At 38.9% G+C, this 22,229-nt stretch overlaps 1 protein-coding gene across 1 annotated transcript in view; it reads right to left on the bottom strand.

Moving 5' to 3' along the window:
* Positions 1-8,425: 8,425 nt before the first annotated feature.
* GLB1 (nitrogen regulatory P-II-like protein) overlaps positions 8,426-22,229 on the bottom strand; it is a 45,133-nt gene continuing 31,329 nt past the window's right edge. Inside the window, exons 7-9 of the mRNA XM_010272586.3 lie at positions 8,935-8,970; positions 8,746-8,820; positions 8,426-8,656 (exon numbers count right to left, since the gene is read on the bottom strand). Of these exons, the coding sequence (XP_010270888.1) occupies positions 8,747-8,820; positions 8,935-8,970 (110 nt within the window). The 3' untranslated portion in view covers positions 8,426-8,656; position 8,746. The remainder of the gene's footprint in view (positions 8,657-8,745; positions 8,821-8,934; positions 8,971-22,229) is intronic.

The following is a 22,229-nucleotide window of genomic DNA, read 5'->3' on the forward strand; positions in this document are numbered from 1 at the left end:
CACTTTAGATATTATTGGATCGGATTGGAGCAGATCCAAATTATTGTATTTGATTTTTTTTTTTTTTTTAAATGCGTGAAGGCTGATTCATTCAACAAATTGTTCAGTTACATCAGATTCGAAATAAGGAATCAGAAGGTGTGTGCTACAAACGGATGTCATTTAATTATTTTCCCTCTGGTGCACATTATCCCAGGCTACAATTGGCGTAGGCTGTTCAGTTACTCTTAAAAGTGTGATATCTGAATTCTGACTAAAACAAGTAATCAGAAAGATTAAGTTGATTGCAGTTAATTAGACACGTGGCTAATTGGTTAACAAATAACAAACTTTAACTTCCTTCTCAGCTGAGTGGACCAGTGGAGCTTACTTTTTGAGGAGTAGCCCAGCCTTATGAGATGATCTATCAAAACATGGTTCATGTGTTGCATGTTTACAAGATGATGAATCATGAATCCACTCTAAAGGCATGGAGAAGGAGGGAGGCAATTGGTGCTCCATCTAATTCACGCAAATAGGGTGGAGACTGGAGAGGCCGGAGGCGTGTTGTGTGTTCTAAGAGATTCAACTCTTCAGTTTAGCCATTGATATTCCAAAGAATTCCAGTTCCCGATGTGAGATATCACGTTTATCCTCATCCTGAACGTAACGAGCTTGTACAGTTGTAGTAGCCCACCGTAACTGCTCTTACAAATGCATGAGACGTCCAGTGTTTGAATTTTGAAATCTTCGGAGTCAAGAAAACAGAAGGGGAAAAAGAACAGCCATTTGGTATGATGACCAGACCAGGTTGAAAAGGTTCCTGGGCTTCGGTTTTCACCAGCTCTTCGCCTCTTCCTATTGGCAAAAGCAAAACAGGAAGAAGAAAAAAGAGAAAAACTAGCAGAATCAGGACTCGGGAGGGGCAGAGCACGAGACAAAAGTTGGATTGGGCCCATCTGCACACAACTTGAGCCCCTGTGGGCCGCACCCAACCCCTCCCCACAAGAAGAATATGAGCAAAGTTCAATGATGGTTGGGGTGGGCCTATTGGCTGATTGGCTCTATTGGCGAGAAACAAAAAATGAATTTCAATGGCGATCATGATTCATGGAACCAACGAACAAGAGATGGATGTGGATCCCTTGTTTAAAAGGCATTCTCCAGCTGTTGAATGATAGATGGTAGCTTGAAAGAAATAGGTTTTGGGGGAGCGGGGAGGGGTCTTTTAGGTACTCGCTAGTCGCTAGTCGCTAGACCTGGCAATCGGGTCGGGTTGCGTTCGTGTCAGGTTCAAGCGCATTCCGTCGATTGCCGGTTGGGCACTTGGGCCAACTTTAAGTTAGGATTGACTCACTGGTCAGATGAGTCAATGGTTCAACCACCTGCGTCAGTTAGTCTTTCACCAAATCAACATTTTTTTTACCAAAAATATGGGTTTAACCCTCTAAATCAGCTGCTTCGCATGGTCAACCATCCATGTCACAAAATGTTGGGTTTTAAAACATGTTATCCCGACATGGCCTATGACCCGACCCCGATTCCTGCTCGGGTTGGATTGGGCCAGGACACTTTTTAATCCGGGTCACCGCAAAGGGCCAAATACCCGTTTTTTAAGCCTGGCTTACGGGTTTGATCAACTTTTTGTCGGGTTTAGTGACCCCCCAAACAGTAGTTACATGAAGCACTATTTGAACCAATGTTTTTAACCTGCTGTTGATTTAGTCAGTTGAACCGTTCAAACCGTCATCTGATCAGGATTTTGGGTCCAGTTCAGTCAAGACCCATCATATGGTAAAAAATCATTGACTTGGTCAAGAACCATTTGACCCATCCGGTCAATCGTTGACCCGTTCGATCTGGTGACCAGGTCGTGGGTTGCATACTCAATGTATACAAACTTTTAGAGGCCATAACTTTGTACTCCGATATTCGTAGTCACATTGCCCCGCTGTTTTCACAAAAAAAAACCTTTTTGACCTCAAATTGCAATTTTTGATATTTTTATAAATAAAAAAGTTAAAACCGAATTAAAAACATAAATTAAATATAAAATAATACATATAACATATCTAAAACATATTTATACATTCTTTATTGCTAAAATATATATATTTATATACATACACACATATGCGATGACATGGCATGGTTTGAACCGTTTGACCTAGCCGGTCAAATCGGCGACCTACAACCCGAAGGCAAAAACAATTTGGCCTCAGGTCAATTTTTAAAACATTGGTCTAAACTATTAAAGATGGATATTTGTAGGTAATTCTGTAGGCAATTTTTGTCCTGTTTTCTTCTTATGTAACCTCCTCCTGCATTGTTGGTATTGTTTTAGTAGATCTTCACTTTTTTTTTCTACACTTTCATTCAATTTGTGACAACCATCTGTTTGGCATCAATGCTGTTGCTCCAAAAAATGGTGATACATCAGCGCCACATCGGAAAAACGGTGCTCCAGGAAATGCCTGTTTGTTTGGAACCATTTTTCCATAAAAAATGGTGCTCTAAACCACACCTTGGAAATTGAGAAGGCGTAGTTTGGAGCAACGCTGAATTTGACGTTTTCTCATATTGCAGCTCATTGCTACCAATGAGGACGTAATGTGGACTTCCTATAATGGGTACTAGTGCTGAAAATAGACATGGAGCATTGGTACCAAACAGAAAGTATTGTTGTTGCTCCAGAAAACGTCCTACCTAGCAACAACTTTTCCAAACAGAAAATAGTTCTTCCAACCCACACATCAACAACACCCTTTTATGAGAAAATGGTGTTGTATCTGTAGCATCGATGCCAAACATATACTAGGGTTGTCAATGGATCTAGTCTGAACCGATTATTAATCATGACAAAATCACAAACCAGAACCGTTCCAGTCCCAATAGACCTGATTATACTAAAAACTATACTTGTTGATTTAAATAATAACTTAAAGTTTAAATTTTGATAAGATAACCTTATATAAAAGTGATATAAAATACTACATTATTTATATATTAATAAATTAAACATTTTTAACTAACATTATCTTATTTAGTATCTATCAAATTTACCTTTTCAAATATAAAATATGTTAAAATTTCATATTTTATTATATCATATTATATATACATAAATATGCAAATGGGCAAGTAATGAAACGCAAGACAAAGTGCAAGAAAAGTGTAGGAGATCTGAAATGCATAATGCATGGGATACATGTATAAGTAACATAGATATTAGGGGTGAGCTATCCAATGAAACTAATCCCGAATCGGCCTTGAACCAACTCTACCCATTCTATTATAGGGTAGGTCTGGTTCCAAATTCTTAGAACCAATCCCTACCCAGGTCGGTTCCAGGGTCAAGGGGTTTACCTTACCTGAATTGACCTGATGAACTGGCCCTAATTGGCCTTAGTGGAACCAGCCTTGGAACCGAACTTGCCTGGAAATAAACTCTAAAATGCTTTTAAGAATGTGAAAATTTGAATCCAAGCACTCATTGTTACAAAAGCTATGGTCTGACTTGATCATTGAGTTATTTAAGTAATTTGATAATTTCTTTTCATTTTAATATTTGAATGTATATAATAAATAATATAAAAGGTAATATTTATAAAATTTAAATTATAATATGATAAGTTTTGAACCATATGCTAATATATTATAATAATCTACATATTAAGTTACTCAATTTAATCAATAAACATAATATAAGTTAAATTATATATTATCATTATTGAAAATCAACTTTTAAAAGGACATGTTTCATTTTTTTAAGAGGGAGAGTAGACAAAAAACAGGTTCCATGAGTAGACCCTGGAACTGCTAAACCTAGAACCAACCCTAGAACTGATCTTCATAGGTATCAGTTCCAAAAAATTGGAACCAACTCCAACAGGATAAGCTTCAGGTTCTGCCATAGAACCAAACCAAACCGACTCATACCCAAATAGATACAAAATATACGGATAGGCTTGGATTGGGACGGACCAGGCTCAGTTTAGACTCTGGTAAGATAATGTAGGGTAAGTCTATCTCAAGTCAAGGTCAAGCCCAACTTTTTAGCCCTGGGCTCAACACAAAGCCCAAAAGTCCAACCAAGCCATACAAATATACAATAGCGCAGGTCGAATCTGGCCAAGTTGGCATCAAGACAAAAGTTTTCATTGGGCCAACAACAACAAGCCAAGACTTGCAAACTTCTAAGGGTTAAATGAAGATGATGTAAAGTTTTAATGCGGTTAAGGGTTAAGCGAAGATGATGTAAATTGATGTCGGTTCCACAAGAAAATTTTCAGCTTGGATGTGCCTAAAAAGCACAAGATTGCTTATAAACAACGAAATAGAAAACAGCTGAAATGACAAAACATAGTCTCAAGTGGACATGATGTCATCCCTATCACCCCCGAAATCAGGATTTCTGTATCCTTAATTCCTTAAAATATCCCCATATAAAGTGCGAACCCGGGAATCCAGGATTACTCAGGAAAATGCTGACAAGTGACAAGACCTTACTACATCACTAATAATCTACTTTTGTACAAGCATAGTTAGTTAGATACAATACAAATTGGGATATCTTAAAGGGTTTCTCTTTTTGGTTTTTAATATTTTAGACCTTTTGAAAATCAGTGTCAAGAAATCTCCATTGGCTCAAACAAAGCAATTCTGAATGCGTCACCCATAACTCTTATTTCAAACTAAGGACTAAACCATGATTCAGGTACTATTGTTGTTCCTATCTGAAACGTTTTGGGTCAATCAATGGTTCAACACAAATTAGCATATAATTGTTATTTGGGGCTGTTTATAGCTGAAACAGGTACACCTTGAAGATGAATGTGCTCAAGACTGTTTGTAAAAATGTCAAAATGATGTTTCTTGCTCAACTGGATCTTTAATTTTTATGACTCCCCCTCAGGTTGATTGGTTGAAAATTAATGTAGATGAAGCTTTTCTGAGGAAGGAGTAATATAGCATCTTTTGGCTTAGTAATTAGGGATCATGCTGGTCTTTTTGTGGAGGCCAAGTGTGGCAAAGCTTCAGCTGCCTCAGTTCTTCAAATGGAGGTATCAGCTGTTCTGGATGGATTGCTCTTTGCTTGGGACCTCCAGTTTAAGAATTTAGTTGTTGAAAGCGATAATGAGTCACTGGTTGGGTGGCTTAAGAAGAAGGGTGATGAGTCTGATGACTGTATTGTTGAAATCTCCACTATAGTTTATGAGAATTGCTTGCTTTGCAAACGTTTCCTTTTCCTTCGTCAAGCGATCGGTAAACAGAGTAGCCCACCATAAAATTGATCTAGAACTGCATGTGCAGTGTCAGATCATGTTAGTAGGTCCCAGTCTCATGGTGAAATATGATGAAGTTGATAAGGTCTTTTTTCTTTGGATTCGACTATGATATAAAAAAAATATGATATCTGAAAAACTTCTGTCCAATTAAGTATTATTTATCAAAATTCATAAATGGATTTTAATTGGTCAAAACTCTTCCCATACCATATCTTTTCCGCATCATAAATTCTCACTTTTTCTTTTTTTTGGATAAACAGAAGTTGATAGGGGTTGGAACGTGTTTATTTAGTAGGAGATCCCAACTCCTCCCAATCAAGCGGATTCATATGACCCGAGCTTGTGGTTAAATCCTTTAAGTTAAACAACTAATAGAGCCCCTTTGTTGTCTATCTTCTCACCAACAAAGTTAAAAGCATCGATAAATACTGATGTGACATGTCCAATGTTAAATTGTTAAACCAAAAAAGAAAATAGAATAACTATTGACAGAACTCTCGATACGCTCAATGTTTTTCCCATCGAGAGTATCAATGCTTTGAACCGTTGCAACTCCCACCTCGTCTCTCTTTCCAAGCTGATAATAAAACCTGAGGAACCTCCAATTGTGGTTTCACGGGATTTGAGATTACTTTTCAATCTCTTCGACCACGAAGGCAGCTTCATCTTTCTTGAATTTCTCAACAATGGAACCATTTCAAGTAGCTTGCTATGGGGGTTCAATGTGACGATTGTCGTATATGTGCAAATAATCCTTTTCGTGTATTGATAATCATTTTGGTCCCACATATCCATTCACCAAAGACCTGAATTCAAAAGCAACTAAACAAGAGGGTTTGAATCACTGTTTTCAAAATTAGACCGGACGGTCAGACCGGAAAAACTAGGAACCGGTCACCTGATCGATTCCGTTTTCTTCCAAAATCACTTTTTCCCTCAAAACTGTTGATTTTGGTCAACAAACTGACCGATTAACCGTTCGAACCGTTTTGATCATTTTCCAATTTTTTAATTTTTTGTCAGAACGGGCCAACAATTCGAGTCTAACGGTCGGACCGTTCGAACCAATAACTGAACCCCTGACCGGTTCGTTTTTAAAAACCATGGTTTGAATCCTTAAATTCACTTTTTTTTTTCCAATCCCATTCTCACATCACAAGGTAGATTCATCATACAGAATCTACGAATCATCTTGAAAACTAAGGCAGAGCTTGGCAAGTCTTTCCATGCAATCTTCTGGGGTTCAGCAAGCTCCGAAGACCAAAAATTAATGGAAAATGCCAAATTTCAAGAAGCTTCAAATGAAATTTTTTTTTGTCTTTTCACATAAATAACTAACCTCTAAACACGTTTTTAAAATCACATTAAACTGAGCCGCTTATCAAACAGTATTTGTCTTTACGCCTCATTCATTTTTCAGTAAGTCATTTGACTAGATAAATGCCCTTATCTAGACAAGTGTTTCTTGAGAAATACTTACCTGAATAATTGCATTTACCTGTTCCCTTTTATTTCCCAGGAGTAGAGTTATATAATGACCACTGTACTTTAGCAATGTTGTCCATAAAATGGTCTTTATTGAAGGAACACTGTTGTTCCATTATATTTTAGCAATTTTCCGCACCGGCATAATAGTTATTTACCTAAGTCTCAATAGGTATTACTTACCTAAGTAAATGAGTCGCTAGGGAATTATTCTTTTGCATAGAACCTACTAATACCAAAGTACTAACATAGGTTTCCTTCTTTTTCATAGAACCTACCAATTTACTTGCCCCCATTTAACAAAAAAACAAACACCCCCTTAAAGACAAGACCCCAAAATCTCAATACATCTTTTGATCATCTGAAATAGTAAAAAGATCTTTCTAAAAAAACAAAGAAATGCTGGAGTCCAAGACAAGTTGCTTTGGATGGGCGTAAACGCCACACTTTGATGAGTGTTTTGGAGTAGAAACCAATCAGTTGCATAAGAAGAAAGTGAGATCTCACTATTAAATGCCTAGTTTCTAGACATCAGTGCTCGTCTAGATTTCAGACAAGCAATCATGCCGACAACCAGTTTTTGGGTTCCAGTTGAAACAAGGGATTTAGGTGAGAGGAAGGGAGGAAATGAGAGAGAGATGGACTGGCCAGTCAACCTGAATTGAAAGAGAGAGAGCTGTACCAATAATGGACAAATGTAGGGATTTCGGTGAGAGAGAGGAAATGAGAGAGAGATGGACTGACCAGTCAACCTGAATTGAGAGAGAGACAAGAGCTGTACAAATAATGGACAAATGTCCTGATTTTACTAGGAATACAGCGCAGTCCACAGCATAGTAGACACAGCAGATTCGGACTCCATTTCCAATTGATCAACCAACTTTTGTATTGAACTTAATAGACAATAGCATCTTGCCAGGCTCGTAGCCACTATGGTACTCTTGCGTCACAACATAATGACCAGCACAGGTATCATTCCCTCTCTAAACTGAAGTGTTATAGATGACTAGCTAAGCTGTCAGCAACCGCGGTATGATGTCAAAAGCGTAAAAAACCTGGGCATTTTCCCTTTCTCACTGCTAAATTACCAGCAGCCGAATAGGACTGTCAATGAACCGGATATTGGTTCAACCCAATCTGGTCTAAGTCTAATATGAGTCCATTACAGATGGACCAGCCCAATCCAGTCCGATAAAATACTTTGGACTATAACCTGGAGTGGTCCAATTCAACATTTCTTATTGGAATGTCCAACCTGTTCAAATTGATTTTAATTCAGATCGGATCCAACCCAAAGCCAGTCCATTGACACCTACTCTGATCTCCTGTCAATCGACTAGAAATTGGATCAACCCAACCCAATCCAATATAAATCATTACAGATGGACCAGGTCCAATCCAATAAATACTTTGGATCATTAAATCTGGACTGGTCAAATTCAATGTCTTATTGGATTGTCCAACCCATTCAAATTGATTTTGATTCGGAAGGGTCCAACCCAAACCCAGTCCATTGACACCCTTACTGCAAATGCTTAAAACAGGCCGCAATATGAAGCATTTGAGATCTATAATGGTGATTTCTTTGAACTATGCATGATCGACAAGGTAGCCTATTACTGGAACTCTCCTGACACCGGTTATTAATCCCAACCCTCGTTCAAAGTTCATGATGTTCCAAAAGATCCTTGACATTGTTGACTTCTAGATGCCTTTCCCTTCCATTCAAAGTGAGACGGTTCAAATAGAATAATGGAACATGTTGGAAAACTTTGTGAAGAAGGAGAATGAAAGATATGACAGTATATTTATCCTCATAATAAACAGGTCTAGACAAACTTTTCCACTATGATCAGGAGAAAATAAAGGGTCTTTTCCCTCTTTTTCAGCCTCTTTCTACCACCCTGATATTCCAGAGATGCAAAAAAGCAACATTACAATACACCATCTCAGAGCAGACAAGAAATGAAGGTTAGATGTTAATCTTACATACCTCAAATAGATGGACTGGTAGTGATCATATCTGAACGTCCCCCAGTCATCCTCTCAGCCTTCTCTCCACGCTCACCTGAAAAGATGCTTACCATCGGATTAGACAATATTCATGATAGAAATAGGGAAATAAGATCCAACTGTAGAACCAGACTCATCTTTTGTGTTATGGGAGGTCGAGGTGGAATACCTGTGCGGACTCTTATCACATCTGAAACAGGTATTACTGCACAAATAATGAATTTTCATTAGTACTTTGGCCCATTACAGATCCATCGAAATCCTCAATTCATGAAAGCTTTAAAAAGCAACTTTTCATTAGAATTGTAGCCAGCTTCAACTATGAACACTAATACATTAACAAATGAGTTCTCATTTTCATTAAAAATAACCTTGTGCAGTAATTGGTGTACATATGGCAACTATTGAAGATATTTGCTAGAGGTAAAATCTTCAAGACCAAAATACAGCAATCACTTTTTCTGTTAAAACTTATGATAACGCTACTTCTGGTTTCAATATAACTCTAAAAGAACATCACAATCAACAAGCATGCACTAGGATCCAAATCAATGAAGTTGGGCACAATAAGATGTTTCCATATAGAGAGCTACAATTTAACCACGTCAAGAAAGAACCAAGTTAAGCATGATAGATTTAACCACAATAAGATGTTCCCTGCAGAAATGCATGATCTGCATTAAAAATCCACTAGTAAATGGACTTCATTTCTAGAACCATTTTTTCTTGTTATTTATTTAAACCAGTAGATTTAAAGAACCTATAAAGTTCAGAGAATAGCGGAATTAGGGATAATTGCTTTTCAAGTACAAAACATGGCCAGTATCATATTTGGCCAGTAAATCCATCCATTACATTTTTCTCTGATAGATAAGGTGGTATTAAAAGTAGTGTTTCACGGACACAAACTAGGGTTAGAATCCAATGCCTGTCTAAGAGTTTGACTCAGTATGATGAGAAAACATGAATTCACACACACATCTATGGAAAAGTATATACTACTAAAATAGTTCGTATTTTTTGAATTCTAACATTTTATACCTCCAAAAAAGGGTCTAAAATGTTGACTTTGCTACCAAGTAACATTTGATAAAAAAAAAATGGCATTTGACTTGTGCCTTAGTTGTTCATTTATGTGAAAATAAGCTGGAAGATAAAAATGAAATGTTACATAGAAGTATCCTCAGGAATCCATGTATTGTCAGGCTCTAACACAGACACATCATCCATTTAGGAGAGTTCACACAACACCAATAAAAAGCTCAGCCAAACCAATCTCAAGAAAGTTGAGAGTTAAATATAATCCAAGACATGCCTACTCAAAAGTTTCTCTGTTTCACACTAGAGAAATGGTTGGGATACTATGTCAGATAACCAGAACCAGATCTGCCAAATTGCAGTTGCCAGCTGCAAGGGGAACACTACACTACCCCCAATAGAGTTTTTTTTTTTTTTTTTCTAAATTTTATCAGTAGCCAACCATTTTATTAATTCAAATTAATGTACAATTTTATATACACAATAAGAGAGATAAAAAGCTTTTATCTCCCCAACCAAACTACTCTTACAATTGTGCCCAAAAAATGTGCTCTTTCCCCATCCCTTGTTTGGCTAATAGGGGTGAGCATATTTCAGTTGAAACTAAAAAACCGAACCAAAATTTCTGTTTTGGTTTTTTGGTTTGGTTATTTCAGTTAGCTATACATCAGCCATGCTGTTTGCTGTTCTTTGAACCCATTGGAATTTCACTTCAATCTCTTAGTCAGTCAAAAGAACTTTTTAACTCATTCCTATACTGCCAAAGAGCTGCCTCCCAATTTTGTTGTCACTCCATCACCAGTCTTGAGTTTCCCTCAATAATTAGCTTGTTGGCATTCATCATTCTTTGTACCCCTTCCATAGCAGCCATGACCTTCGCCCTTAGAGAATCCCTCACTCTAATCAGTCCCAAGTACAAGGCCACTATAAGCCCTCTCTCATCCCTAAAGATGCCCCCAATTCATAGTTTTCAAGGTACCGAGGCAAGGCTAGGCGATGGCAGGCGCCTAATTGCTTAGGCAGGTACCTAGGCAATGGGGTTTTTTGGAACAAAAACCATGAGTCCTAAGGTAAACTACCTAGGTTCCATGGCAAGCAACAACCATCTTTCACTATCATTTGTTTATAGGAAATGGTAACTTTCATTAATTTTTAGAAATATAGAATTACAGCTGCCACCTTCCAAAAATGTGACCCCTCATGACATAATTAAATTATAAGCATGCCCAAAATAAAGTCTCCCTATTAACCCCTTGCTTTGCTAAAACATCAACCAACCCATTTTCTGTTCTACTAACCCAGTTAAATTGTGCTCCTAACTCCCTTGTCAAATTCATTATTTCCCTCATATGCTGTCTAAGGGGCCAAGCGCCCAAATTCCTTGTTTGCATGCATCCTATGACCAATCTTTCATTATCAATTGTCTATAGTGTTCACAAAAATGTATAAACTTCATCTTAAAAAAATCAACATATTCATGGAAAAAATGGAAGAAATAAAAGAAATTTCAGAAAAAAGAGGGACTGAGACTCTATTTTTGTTCTATGAAAAAGAAGAATGTTTTCTTGGTAAAGAGGCGGTACGATCTCAGAATAATGAGAGGAGAAGAGGGAGAAGAGAGAAGAGAGAAAGGAAAAAAGGAGATTGGAGAGAAAAAGGTCAGCTGGCAGCGCCAGCCTTTTTAATATTTATACTAGGGTGACCATTCAAAAGATAAAAATAAGTACAATTACATATGTGCCCTTGCAGCACTAAACTGAAATAAAACTAAGTTATTCAACACTCCCCCTCAAGTTGGGACATAGATGTCAATCATGCCCAACTTGTCACATAAGTCATCGTGCCGCGAGTGATGCAAACCTTTTGTAAATATATCTGCAAGTTGCTCCTTAGAACTAACATATGGGGTGCACACTTCCCCATTAACAATTTTCTCTCTAATAAAGTGTTTGTCAACCTCTATATGTTTAGTTCTACCATGAAGAACTGGGTTGGCTGCAATATTGATGGCAGCCTTGTTATCACAATACAAGGGCATAGGGCTATCAACAGGAAAACCCAATTCGCTCAACAAATTCTTTATCCACATAGCTTCAGCCACCCCATGGGACATTGCTCTATACTCAGCTTCAGCACTAGACCTAGCCACCACATTTTGTTTCTTGCTTCTCCATGTGACTAGATTTACTCCCACAAAGGAACAATACCCACTAGTCGATTTTTTGTCATCAACTGATCCAGCCCAATCAGCATCTATATACACTTCAATCTTCAAGTGGCCATTCTTTTGGAATAATAAACCAGCTCCTGAAAACTTCTTTAGATATCTAAGGATTCTCTTTGCTGCCTCTAAGTGTGTGTGGTCTTAGGAGCATGCATGAACTGACTAAGAACACCCACTGCATAAGCAATGCCTGGCCTGGTCATGGACAAATACAGGAGACTCCCACAAGTCTCTGGAATTGTTTTACATCCTTGACAACTTCGCCACAACAGTCACCCAATCTGTGATTTGGATCAATGGGAGAGTCAGTTGGCTTAACCCCTAATTTTCCTGAATCCTGTAACAGATCTATGATGTATTTCCTTTGAGAAATGGAGATCCCCTTTTTTGAGCGGGCCACTTCAATTCCAAGGAAATACCAAAAGGGACCTAGATCCTTCACCTCAAATTGAGTGGCTAAGAAACCCTTTAGCCTCTAAATTTCAACCTTCCAGTCACCTGTGACCACTATGTCATCAACATACACTATCAAGGCTACAATCTTTCCTTCCCCCCTTTTCACAAATAGAGTATGGTCAGCCTAACACGGTTTGTAGCCAATCTGTTGTATAGCAAGATGAAACTTGCTGAACCAAGCTCTTGGTGATTGTTTTAGACCATACAAAGACTTCTTTAGCTGGCACACTTTCTACTCTTTGCCTAGGGCACTAAAGCCAGATGAAACTTACCGAACCAAGCTCTTGGTGACTGTTTAAGACCATACAAAGACTTCTTTAGCCGGTACACTTTCTGCTCTTTGCCTAGGGCACTAAAGCCAGGAGGTTGTACCATGTACACCTCTTCCTCAAGGTCTCCATTCAGGAAGGCATTTTTAATGTCTAGTTGATGAAGATCCCAATCAAGATTTGCCATTGTAGAAGAACTGAAGGGTAGTTTTGTAATTCTACTATATTTTATTATTCTTTCTTGTATTGTATTAGGTGTGTACTTTAGTGTACAACTCTTTTATTCTCTTTGTAAGGACAATCTTGTCCATTTACCTAAGATTAATATAAATATATCCTTTCTGGGTTGGTTCAATCTAATTGACATGGTATCAGAGCAGGCTGCTCTCTAATTCTTATCTCTTCCTTTTTGATCAGTTTGAGAACTTTAATCATTGCTGATCGACTCTGGATTGTTTCGATCTCTCCACCTGTTCTCTGTGTTTTGCGCATCTAGGGAGAGAGATTTCATTAGATCTCTCTCGTATGACATCAATTTGCAGTATGAATTGAAAGGAAGTATCGCCTAAGCCCTCTCATCATACTTTGAATTTTTTCATCGAGATCCGAGAAGTTTTGAGAGAGATCCATACATCTTTTCTGGGCGGCTGCATCCAGACTTTCCTTTTCTGGATTGTGTATCAAGTTTTCTCCATTTGTTAGAACTTGGACAATTTCTGGTGATTGTAAGAGGTTTCTATTATCAGTTTCTTTGACTCTCATAGTTTGGTTACTACTTTATTGCTTGATTCGATGAGTCTTTACTTTGTTTCCTTTTCATTATGGCTCTGGAAAAGAATGAATTTATTTTTGTTAAGTTCGATAGGAGCAACTATGCTCTATGGAAGTTTCATTTTCAGTATTTTGTTAAAGGGAAAGGCATGTGGGGTTATATTGACGGTTCCACTTCCATGCCTGACGCCAGTGATGTCAAAGGGCTGAAACAGTGGAGAACTGAGAATGCTCAATGAAGAAAACAGACCTTGAGAGTTCGACAATGAGGGTTTAGAGAATGAGAGTTTCGAACATTACTCTCTCTCTAACACCCTAACACTATTTTATTAAGATAAACTTAAAATAATTACAAGGAGGCCCTTAGTTGGGCAAGAATTTACACAGAACATAACATAGAAAGGATGGGCCCAGAGTAAGGCCCATTACAGACAAGAACATAAACAGTAAGAAAGAATAAAAGGATAAACAGCCTATGGGCCATTCGGCCCATCTTCTCTACACTCCCCCTCAAGCTGAGCATAGACGTCAATCATGCCAAGCTTGTCAGTATCATGCTGAAGTTTTGCCTTGGGAATGCCTTTGGTGAGAAAATCTGCCAACTGTCCTTCAGATGTGATGAAAGGAAGACATACTTCACCTGAAGAGACCCTTTCTCTAATGAAGTGTCGATCAACTTCAATATGCTTAGTTCTATCATGTTGCACTGGGTTGTGAGCAATGTTGATGGCAGCCTGATTATCACAGTACTACATCATTGGCTTGTCATGTTCAACCCCAAGTTCCTCCATCAATGATTTTAGCCATAAAAGTTCAGAGACTCCATGAGCCATGACCCTGTATTCTGCTTCAGCTGAAGACCGAGCAACAACCGATTGTTTCTTGCTTCTCCAAGAAACAGCATTACCAACCACCAAGCTGCAATACCCAGAAGTAGATCTTCCGTCATCAATGTTTCCGGCCCAGTCAGCATCGATGTAGGCTTCAAGTTTCATGTGACCATGCTTGGCAAACAGAATTCCCTTTCCTGGGGAGCCCTTCAAATAACACAGGATTCGCTCTGCTGCTGCCATATGAGTGTCTCGAGGAGCATGCATGAATTGGCTAATGCAATTGACTGCATATGCAATATCTGGCCGAGTCATGCATAGGTACAGAAGTTTCCCAAGAAGCTTCTGGAAGATTCCTTTGTCTTCTAACAATGTCCCATCTGAGGCAGAGAGTTTATGACTCATATCAATAGGAGTAGCAACTGGTCTAGCACCCATCTTCCTAGTTTCAGAGAGCAAGTCAAGAACATACTTCCTTTGGGAGATAAGGATCCCATCCTTGGATCGAGCAACTTCTATGCCAAGGAAGTATCTCAGTTCCCCCAAATCTTTAATCTCAAACTCTGTATGGAGTAAAAATTTGAGATCATGAATTCCTGAAACATCATTACCAGTCACTACAATATCATCTACATACACAATGAGGTATACTGCCAGAGGGCCACTCCTCTTCACAAAAAGAGTATGATCAGACTGTATCTGCACATAACCAAAGTTAACAAGTGTTGTTCTAAATCTCTCAAACCATGCTCTAGGGGACTGTTTTAGCCCATAAAGTGATTTCTTCAGTCTGCATACCTTTCCTTGCATATCAGTTCCATACATCCCTGGAGGAAGAGACATATAAACCTCCTCATGTAATTCACCATTCAGAAATGCATTCTTCACATCCAATTGATAAAGAGGCCAGTCAAAGTGAGCAGCTAAAGATAGAAGAACCCTCACATATGTCATCTTGGCAACAGGTGCAAAGGTCTCCAGATAATCAATCACATATGTCTGTGTATAGCCTTTTGCAACCAGCCTGGCCTTGTACCTTTCAATGGTGCCATCAGCTCGATATTTGATAGTAAAGACCCACTTGCAACCAACTGGATCCTTCCCTTCAGGCAAATCAACCACTTCCCATGTGTCATTCTTGTGTAGGGCATCAATTTCAGACCTCATAGCATCCCTCCATTCTGGAATATTAAGAGCTTCTGACACAGACCTGGGAATAAGAGAAAGCAACCTATAAGAAAGGTGCTTGGAAATGCAGTGAGCAGTGCACTTCCGTTTTCCTTTCCTAACAGCAATGGGAATATCAAGGTCAGGGAAGGATGACTCCAAGGGTGCTGAAACAGTACCTGTTGTCTCATCTGTGACTGGAAGTGTATGAGGCTCATGTGTTGTGGGAGAAACAACCTGCCCATTTCTGGATCTTTGCCTTTGATACACCTTGGGATTGAGGATAGGACGAGGAGGTAAAGGAGAAAGAACACTGGGACAGGGAGAATGGAACGACTTATCCACCCTTGATGCATTTGAAGGAGAGCCAGACAAATCAAGAGACTCAATAGGGACAGGAAGAGGAAGAGCAAACACTTGTGACAAATCCTCCCCCTGTGGACAATGTCCTTCTGGAGAGGAACCATAAAAGGGGGAAAGCTCATCAAAGGTGGCATCCATTGAGACATACCGATTGCTAGACTTTGGATCAAAACAACAATAACCCTTTTGTGTGGGGGAATAACCAAGGAAGATACACTTTTGAGCTTTGGGTTCAAATTTATGCCTTTGGACACTTGGAACATGAACATAACAGGTGCAGCCAAAGACACGAATAGGAACAGAAAAAAGGTCATTGTCCGGATGAAGAAGAGTGAAGGGAGACTTAAACCCCAAAACCCTGGATGGCATACGGTTTATAAGGTAGGTAGCAGTAAGAACAGCATCACCCCAAAACCTGGTAGGAACATGTGAGGCAAATAAGATACTTCTTGCAACTTCAACAATATGCCTATTTTTCCTCTCAGCAACCCAATTCTGTTCTGGGGTCCTAGCACATGAGCTTTGGTGAATAACCCCCATGTCAGAAAGATAGCAGGATAGGTTTTTCTCAAAGTATTCTTTTGCATTGTCCAATCTGAAAATTTAAATCCTGGTATCAAATTGGGTTAGAACAAATTCATGGAATTGTTTTACAAGTCTTGGAACTTCATCACGGGATTTCATCAGGAATATCCAAGTGAACCGAGAAAAATCATCAATAAACAGGATAAAATATTTGTAGCCACCCATGGAGGGTAAGTGGTAAGGTCCCCACACATCAGAATGCACAATATTAAAAGGAACAGAAGATCTTTTATTGCTCAAAGGATAACTGTTTCTACAATGCTTTGACAATTCACAAGACTCACAATGAAGACTGGACAAACTAATTCCCTTAAACAGTTCAGGGAATAGATGACTCAAGGCAGAAAAAGATAGATGACCCAAACGACGATGACACAACATAATCCGACTAATAGACTCTGAAGAAACAGACCCAAAAGCAACATTCCCAGGATGATCAGTGCATTGTCCCGGAGTATCAAGCAGGTATATTCCGTTCGCCTCATGGCCACTCCCAATCACCTTCCGAGACTCCAGATCCTGAAAAACACAGTAGGAAGGAAAGAAGGTTACACAACAGTTGAGTGACTTGGTTAGACTACTTACAGACAACAAATTTGTATTTAGTCTAGGTACATGAAGTGCAGAAGGTAAGAACAAGGAATCTGTAGCCTTGATGGTTCCCTTTCCAAAAATAGGGGCTAGTGAACCATCGGCTAAAGTGATTTTATCACGTCCAGGAAGCAAGTCATATGAAACAAACAGGGTAGAAAGGTTGATCATATGATCAGAAGCACCTGAGTCAATAATCCAAGGGATCTTAAGATTACCTGAAGTGGTTGCATGATTGGCAAAGGCCCTTGTACCTGAATGAGCAAATGCAGAAGGAGCTGAATTTCCTGAAGGGTTGGAAGAAGTCACATCCTCTAGATGGCTGATCATCTTTCCAAACTTTTCATATTCTGCTTTCATGGCTGCCAACTGTGCACACGTAGACATTTCTTCAGTATAGTACTTATCACTATCTGGCCCAGCAGCCACATTTGCACTCCCTGTCCCTTTACTATCATGTTTTTTTTTGAAATTGAATTGGAACAAGATCAGGATGTAATTTCCAATACTTATCTTTGGTGTGCTTTGACTTCTTGCAGTACTCACATACCACTTCTTTCTTTCCAGAGCCACTAGAAGTCCCAGCAACCCTTTTAGATTTAATCCCCATATTTGCAAAGTGATCACTAAAACCAGCCCCTTGAACCTGGACAGCCCTCCTGCTCTCTTCACTACTCACCAATGCATAAGCTTGTGACAATGTGACACTCTCCTTGGAAAGAATATTCTGCTTTGTGATATCATATTCTGGGTTTAGTCCGGTTAAGAACTCAAACACCCTGTTTCTTTCAACCAGTTTCCTGTAGGTCTCTGCATCATTAGTGGTGTCCCAGGTTACAGCTTCTATCAAGTCTATTTCTTGCCACAAAGACTTCAAAGTTGAGAAATATATAGATAATGGTTTCTCCCCTGTCTCAGATTCTTCACATCACTTCTCAACTTGTAGGCTCTAGCCACATTTAGTTTTTGGGAATAGGTTTCAGCAACACTATCCCAGATTTCCTTTGCTGAATTCATCCATAGATAGTGTTGGTTGATCTGTGGCTGCATTGAGTTCACAAGCCACCCAATAACAGTGTAGTTCTCTTGGATCCACTTCTCATGAGATGGATCATCTTCTGGGGGGAGCCTTCTTGCTCCCGGAGATAAAACTCCACTTTCCTCTACTACATATATGAATTTTTACTGATTGTGACCATGCTAGATAATTAGTTCCATCTAACTGTGACCACAATAGTCAATAAAGAGTCAACAGGAGCTCCCGGAACCTGTCCGAATTCAGCAACATTCTTGTTTTCAATTTCTAATGAGTCCATCCTTTTAACCACTTCAAATAAGATTTCAGCAAACTTCAACCAAACAACACCGGATAAGGATGAACAAGGGCTGTATTAAACAAGCCTCAAGCAGCAATACACAAAGCTGAGTCACACCTAAGCTGTGAGAACCCAAAAAAACAGTCACACCTTGTTGACTGCACGAGACACCAACAAACTTGGTTCGGCCTTCAAGAATAAATCAGAAAACTACCAAACACTGTGCACCCAGTTCAAGATCCTTTTCTAAACAAAAAAAAAAATTAGATACTTGCCAAACAGTACCCCAAAAGAGAAGAGAACAGTCCCTACTGTCGAAGAGACCTTTTTACAAACACAGAGTGGGCAGTAGAGAATACCACACTGTCAAAGATGAAAACAGCCCCAAGGAAGTCTGTACGGGGGCCCAAAAACAATCCAAAAAGGACAATAAACAGCAGTACTGATTTCAGAGGTATTTCGGCTACTTGACAGTCCAGAAAAGAAATGAAAACAGTCCAGAACAGGAGTATTTCGGCTACTGTTTCCAAAGGAACTTCGGAGTTTAACAGTCCAGAACAGGAAAAATAACCCAGAAATCTGAGCACAACTTACAATATTTAAGCTTCAAATCAGAAACCGAGCTGTTTCCCCCCTTTTTTTTTCTCTAATTCTTCCTGGCCACCAAACCACTTCTCCAAGAAATTTGAGTCTTGGGCAACTTCCAATGACCTCCAAGAATCAGGCAACATGAGCTGAAGCTTCCAGCCCTAGAATACTGAAGTTCAGGCCTGCTCTAATACCATGAAGAAAACAGACTTTGAAAGTTCAGCAATGAGGGTTTAGAGAATGAGAGTTTCGAACATTACTTTCTCTCTAACACCCTAACACTATTTTATTAAGATAAACTTTAAATAAATACAAGGAGGCCCTTAGTTGGGCAAGAATTTACACAGAACATAACATAGAAAGGATGGGCCCAGAGTAAGGCCCATTACAGACAAGAACATAAACAGTAAGAAAGAATAAAAGGATAAACAGCCCATGGGCCATTCGACCCATCTTCTCTACACTCAAGTTACTTCATGAATACTTGATTTATCTCAATGGATGTCAATACTCCAATGAGAGGTCTCAAATCTGCCCATGACATGTTCGAATACCTTGAAAAGGTATATCAACAATTGAATATATCTAGGCAATATCAGATTGAAATTGATATCTTCTCCTACGTTCAAGGGGAGAAGCGGGTTCAGGAATACTATGCAGGATTTGCAAATCTCTAGACTGAATACAAGCTGGCTCACTTTGGGGATCTGTCTACAAACTGTTGTGTGAAGACTATGAAGAAGCATCTCAATAAGAGAAAGACCATGCACTTTTTGATGCGCCTCATGCCTGATTATGAAACTCTATGCTCCAGTATTCTCAATAGAGAACCAGTGCCTAAACTTGATGCAATCCTTGGAGAGTTGTTAAGGGAGGAAACTTGTCTTCTTACCTTATCCGCACTAGACCAGAAGAAGGAACATGGGATTGATACAGTGTTTTTGGCTACCAAACAAAAGGGTAAGAAAGACTTCTCGAAGTTGCAGTGTTATGAATGCAAAGAATACGGTCACGTGGCATCCCACTACAAGAAGAAAAACTTTTGTACCTATTGCAAACAGCAAGGACACATTATAGTGGAATGCCCAACTAGGCCTCCCAAGAAAGGACAACATAAGGCTTATCAGGCCTCAACTGAATTTGTTTCTATTGATACTGTCGCCTCATCATTAGCTCACAAGCCAGATGCTCAAGGAAATTTGACTAAAGAAAAGATTCGTGAACTCATGTCTTCAGCTATTTCTTCTGCTTTTTCTGCATTTGGATTGGCTAGTAAGTCTGCTTATTTATGTTCATTTCCTTGTCACATGTGGATTATTGATTCCGGGGCCTCCTTCAGTCAATCTTCTAAACCTTGCACCTTTAACAACCATATTATTACTGCTAATGGTGATTCTCTACTTGTATATGGTTGTAATGATTTATCTTTATCCACTACTAAGACCAAACCCTTACATCTTCCCAAAACTTTCTTTGTACCTAAACTGACTACTAGTCTAATCTCTGTTGGGCAACTTGTTGATGATGGTAATAATGTCTTATTTACTCGTGATGGTTGTTTTATTCAGGACCAACACATTGGGGAGCTGAAGAGGAAGGGGCATAGGCTTGGGAGATTGTTTGCTCTGAAATTCAAGACTAAGAGATCTTCATCGGATTCTTGTTTGCTATCCGTTACACCTAGTTCTTCTATTTCTTCCTGTAATAATGTATGGCACTTATGGCATAGACGTTTGGGTCACACTCATGCTAAAAATTTGGATTATTTATTTTCCTCTGGTTGTTTGCCCATGAGTACTTCTTCAGTTAAAAATGTTGATAAATCTTGTTTAACTTGCTGTTATAGTAAAAGTCATGTTTTACCTTTTCCATCTTCTACTAAACGTGCATTTACACCTATTTATCTCATTCATAGTGATGTGTGGTTGTCTCCAGTTATTTCACGCTTGGGTTATAAGTACTTTGTGTTATTCATTGATGAATGTACTCATTACACATGGGTTTACTTTCTTCGAAAGAAATCAGAAGTCTTCTCCATGTTTAAGAACTTTCATGCCATGGTAATGACCCAATTTAAAAGCACCATAAATATTTTGAGGTCAAATTCAGAGGGAGAGTACTATGATGGTGAGGATGGTGAGTTAAACCTATCTTAAACAACATGGTATTCAGTCCCAAAGCTCTTGTCCTAGTACTCCTCAACAGAATGGAGTATCGAAGCGCAAGAACTGTCACATTGCAAGTATGGTGAGATCCTTGATACAAGACTCGCATGCTCCCCTTACCTTCTGGGTGGAGGCGACCCACACTGCTGTTCACCTCATCAATAGTCTTCCTACACCAATTCTTGAAAATTCTTCTCCCCATCAATCCTTATTTCATCGCCCACCAAACCTATCCATACTTTGCGTCTTTAGATGTGTTTGTTTTGTCCATATCCCACCCCATGAACACACCAAGCTAACATCTCAATCAGCTATGTGTGCTTTCATGGGATATAGTATGGAACACAAGGGGTTTCTCTGTTATGATCCCAAAGTCTGTCGGTTGCGCATTTCTTGCAATGTCATCTTTCTTGAGAATCTTTCATTCTTTGAACATATTAGTAAATTGCCTGCACCATCCATTTCTATTCTTCATAACTTTGGTTCTACAGGTGATTCTCCTTCTTTTCAGCCTCTTTAGACATATTTCAGGAAGCATCCATTTCGCTCATTGCCTATGCCTCCTCCACCTCAAGCAACAGTGGCTGATCATTATTCTCCATCCAACCATAGTTTTCAAGGTGCCAAGGCGAGACTAGGCAACAAGGGGGCGCCTAGGTGATGAATTTTTTTTAAGTAAAACCATATATCCTAGGGTAGTTCCCTAGGTTCCATAACCATCTTTCCTTAATAATTATTCATAATTTTCATAAGAAAAGTATAGGTTTCATGTTTAAGTCTAGAAAATCAACATTTTATGAGAAGAAAAAGAACAAAGTAAAGAAAATTCAAAAAATATAGGGGCTGAACCCCTACTTTTGTTATAGGAAAGAAGAAAAGAAAAGGTGGAAGAAGAAGACATGGAAGAAGAAAATGTGTTGATTAGACAAAATTTTAAGTTCTTCCTTTGCTAATACGTTCGGGTTTTGAAATTTTTGAGGGTTCAACCAAGGATCAAAATTTCAATATGATACGCCCCATATCGGGTGTATTGTATTGTATCTTTGGGGTCCCGATACCCGTTTACAGGTGTTTTTGGGGGACCCATTTTTTTAAATAATA

The sequence above is a fragment of the Nelumbo nucifera genome, chromosome 3 (assembly GCF_055504915.1).
Source record: "Nelumbo nucifera cultivar China Antique chromosome 3, China Antique-T2T, whole genome shotgun sequence".
Taxonomy (NCBI): Eukaryota; Viridiplantae; Streptophyta; class Magnoliopsida; order Proteales; family Nelumbonaceae; genus Nelumbo; species Nelumbo nucifera.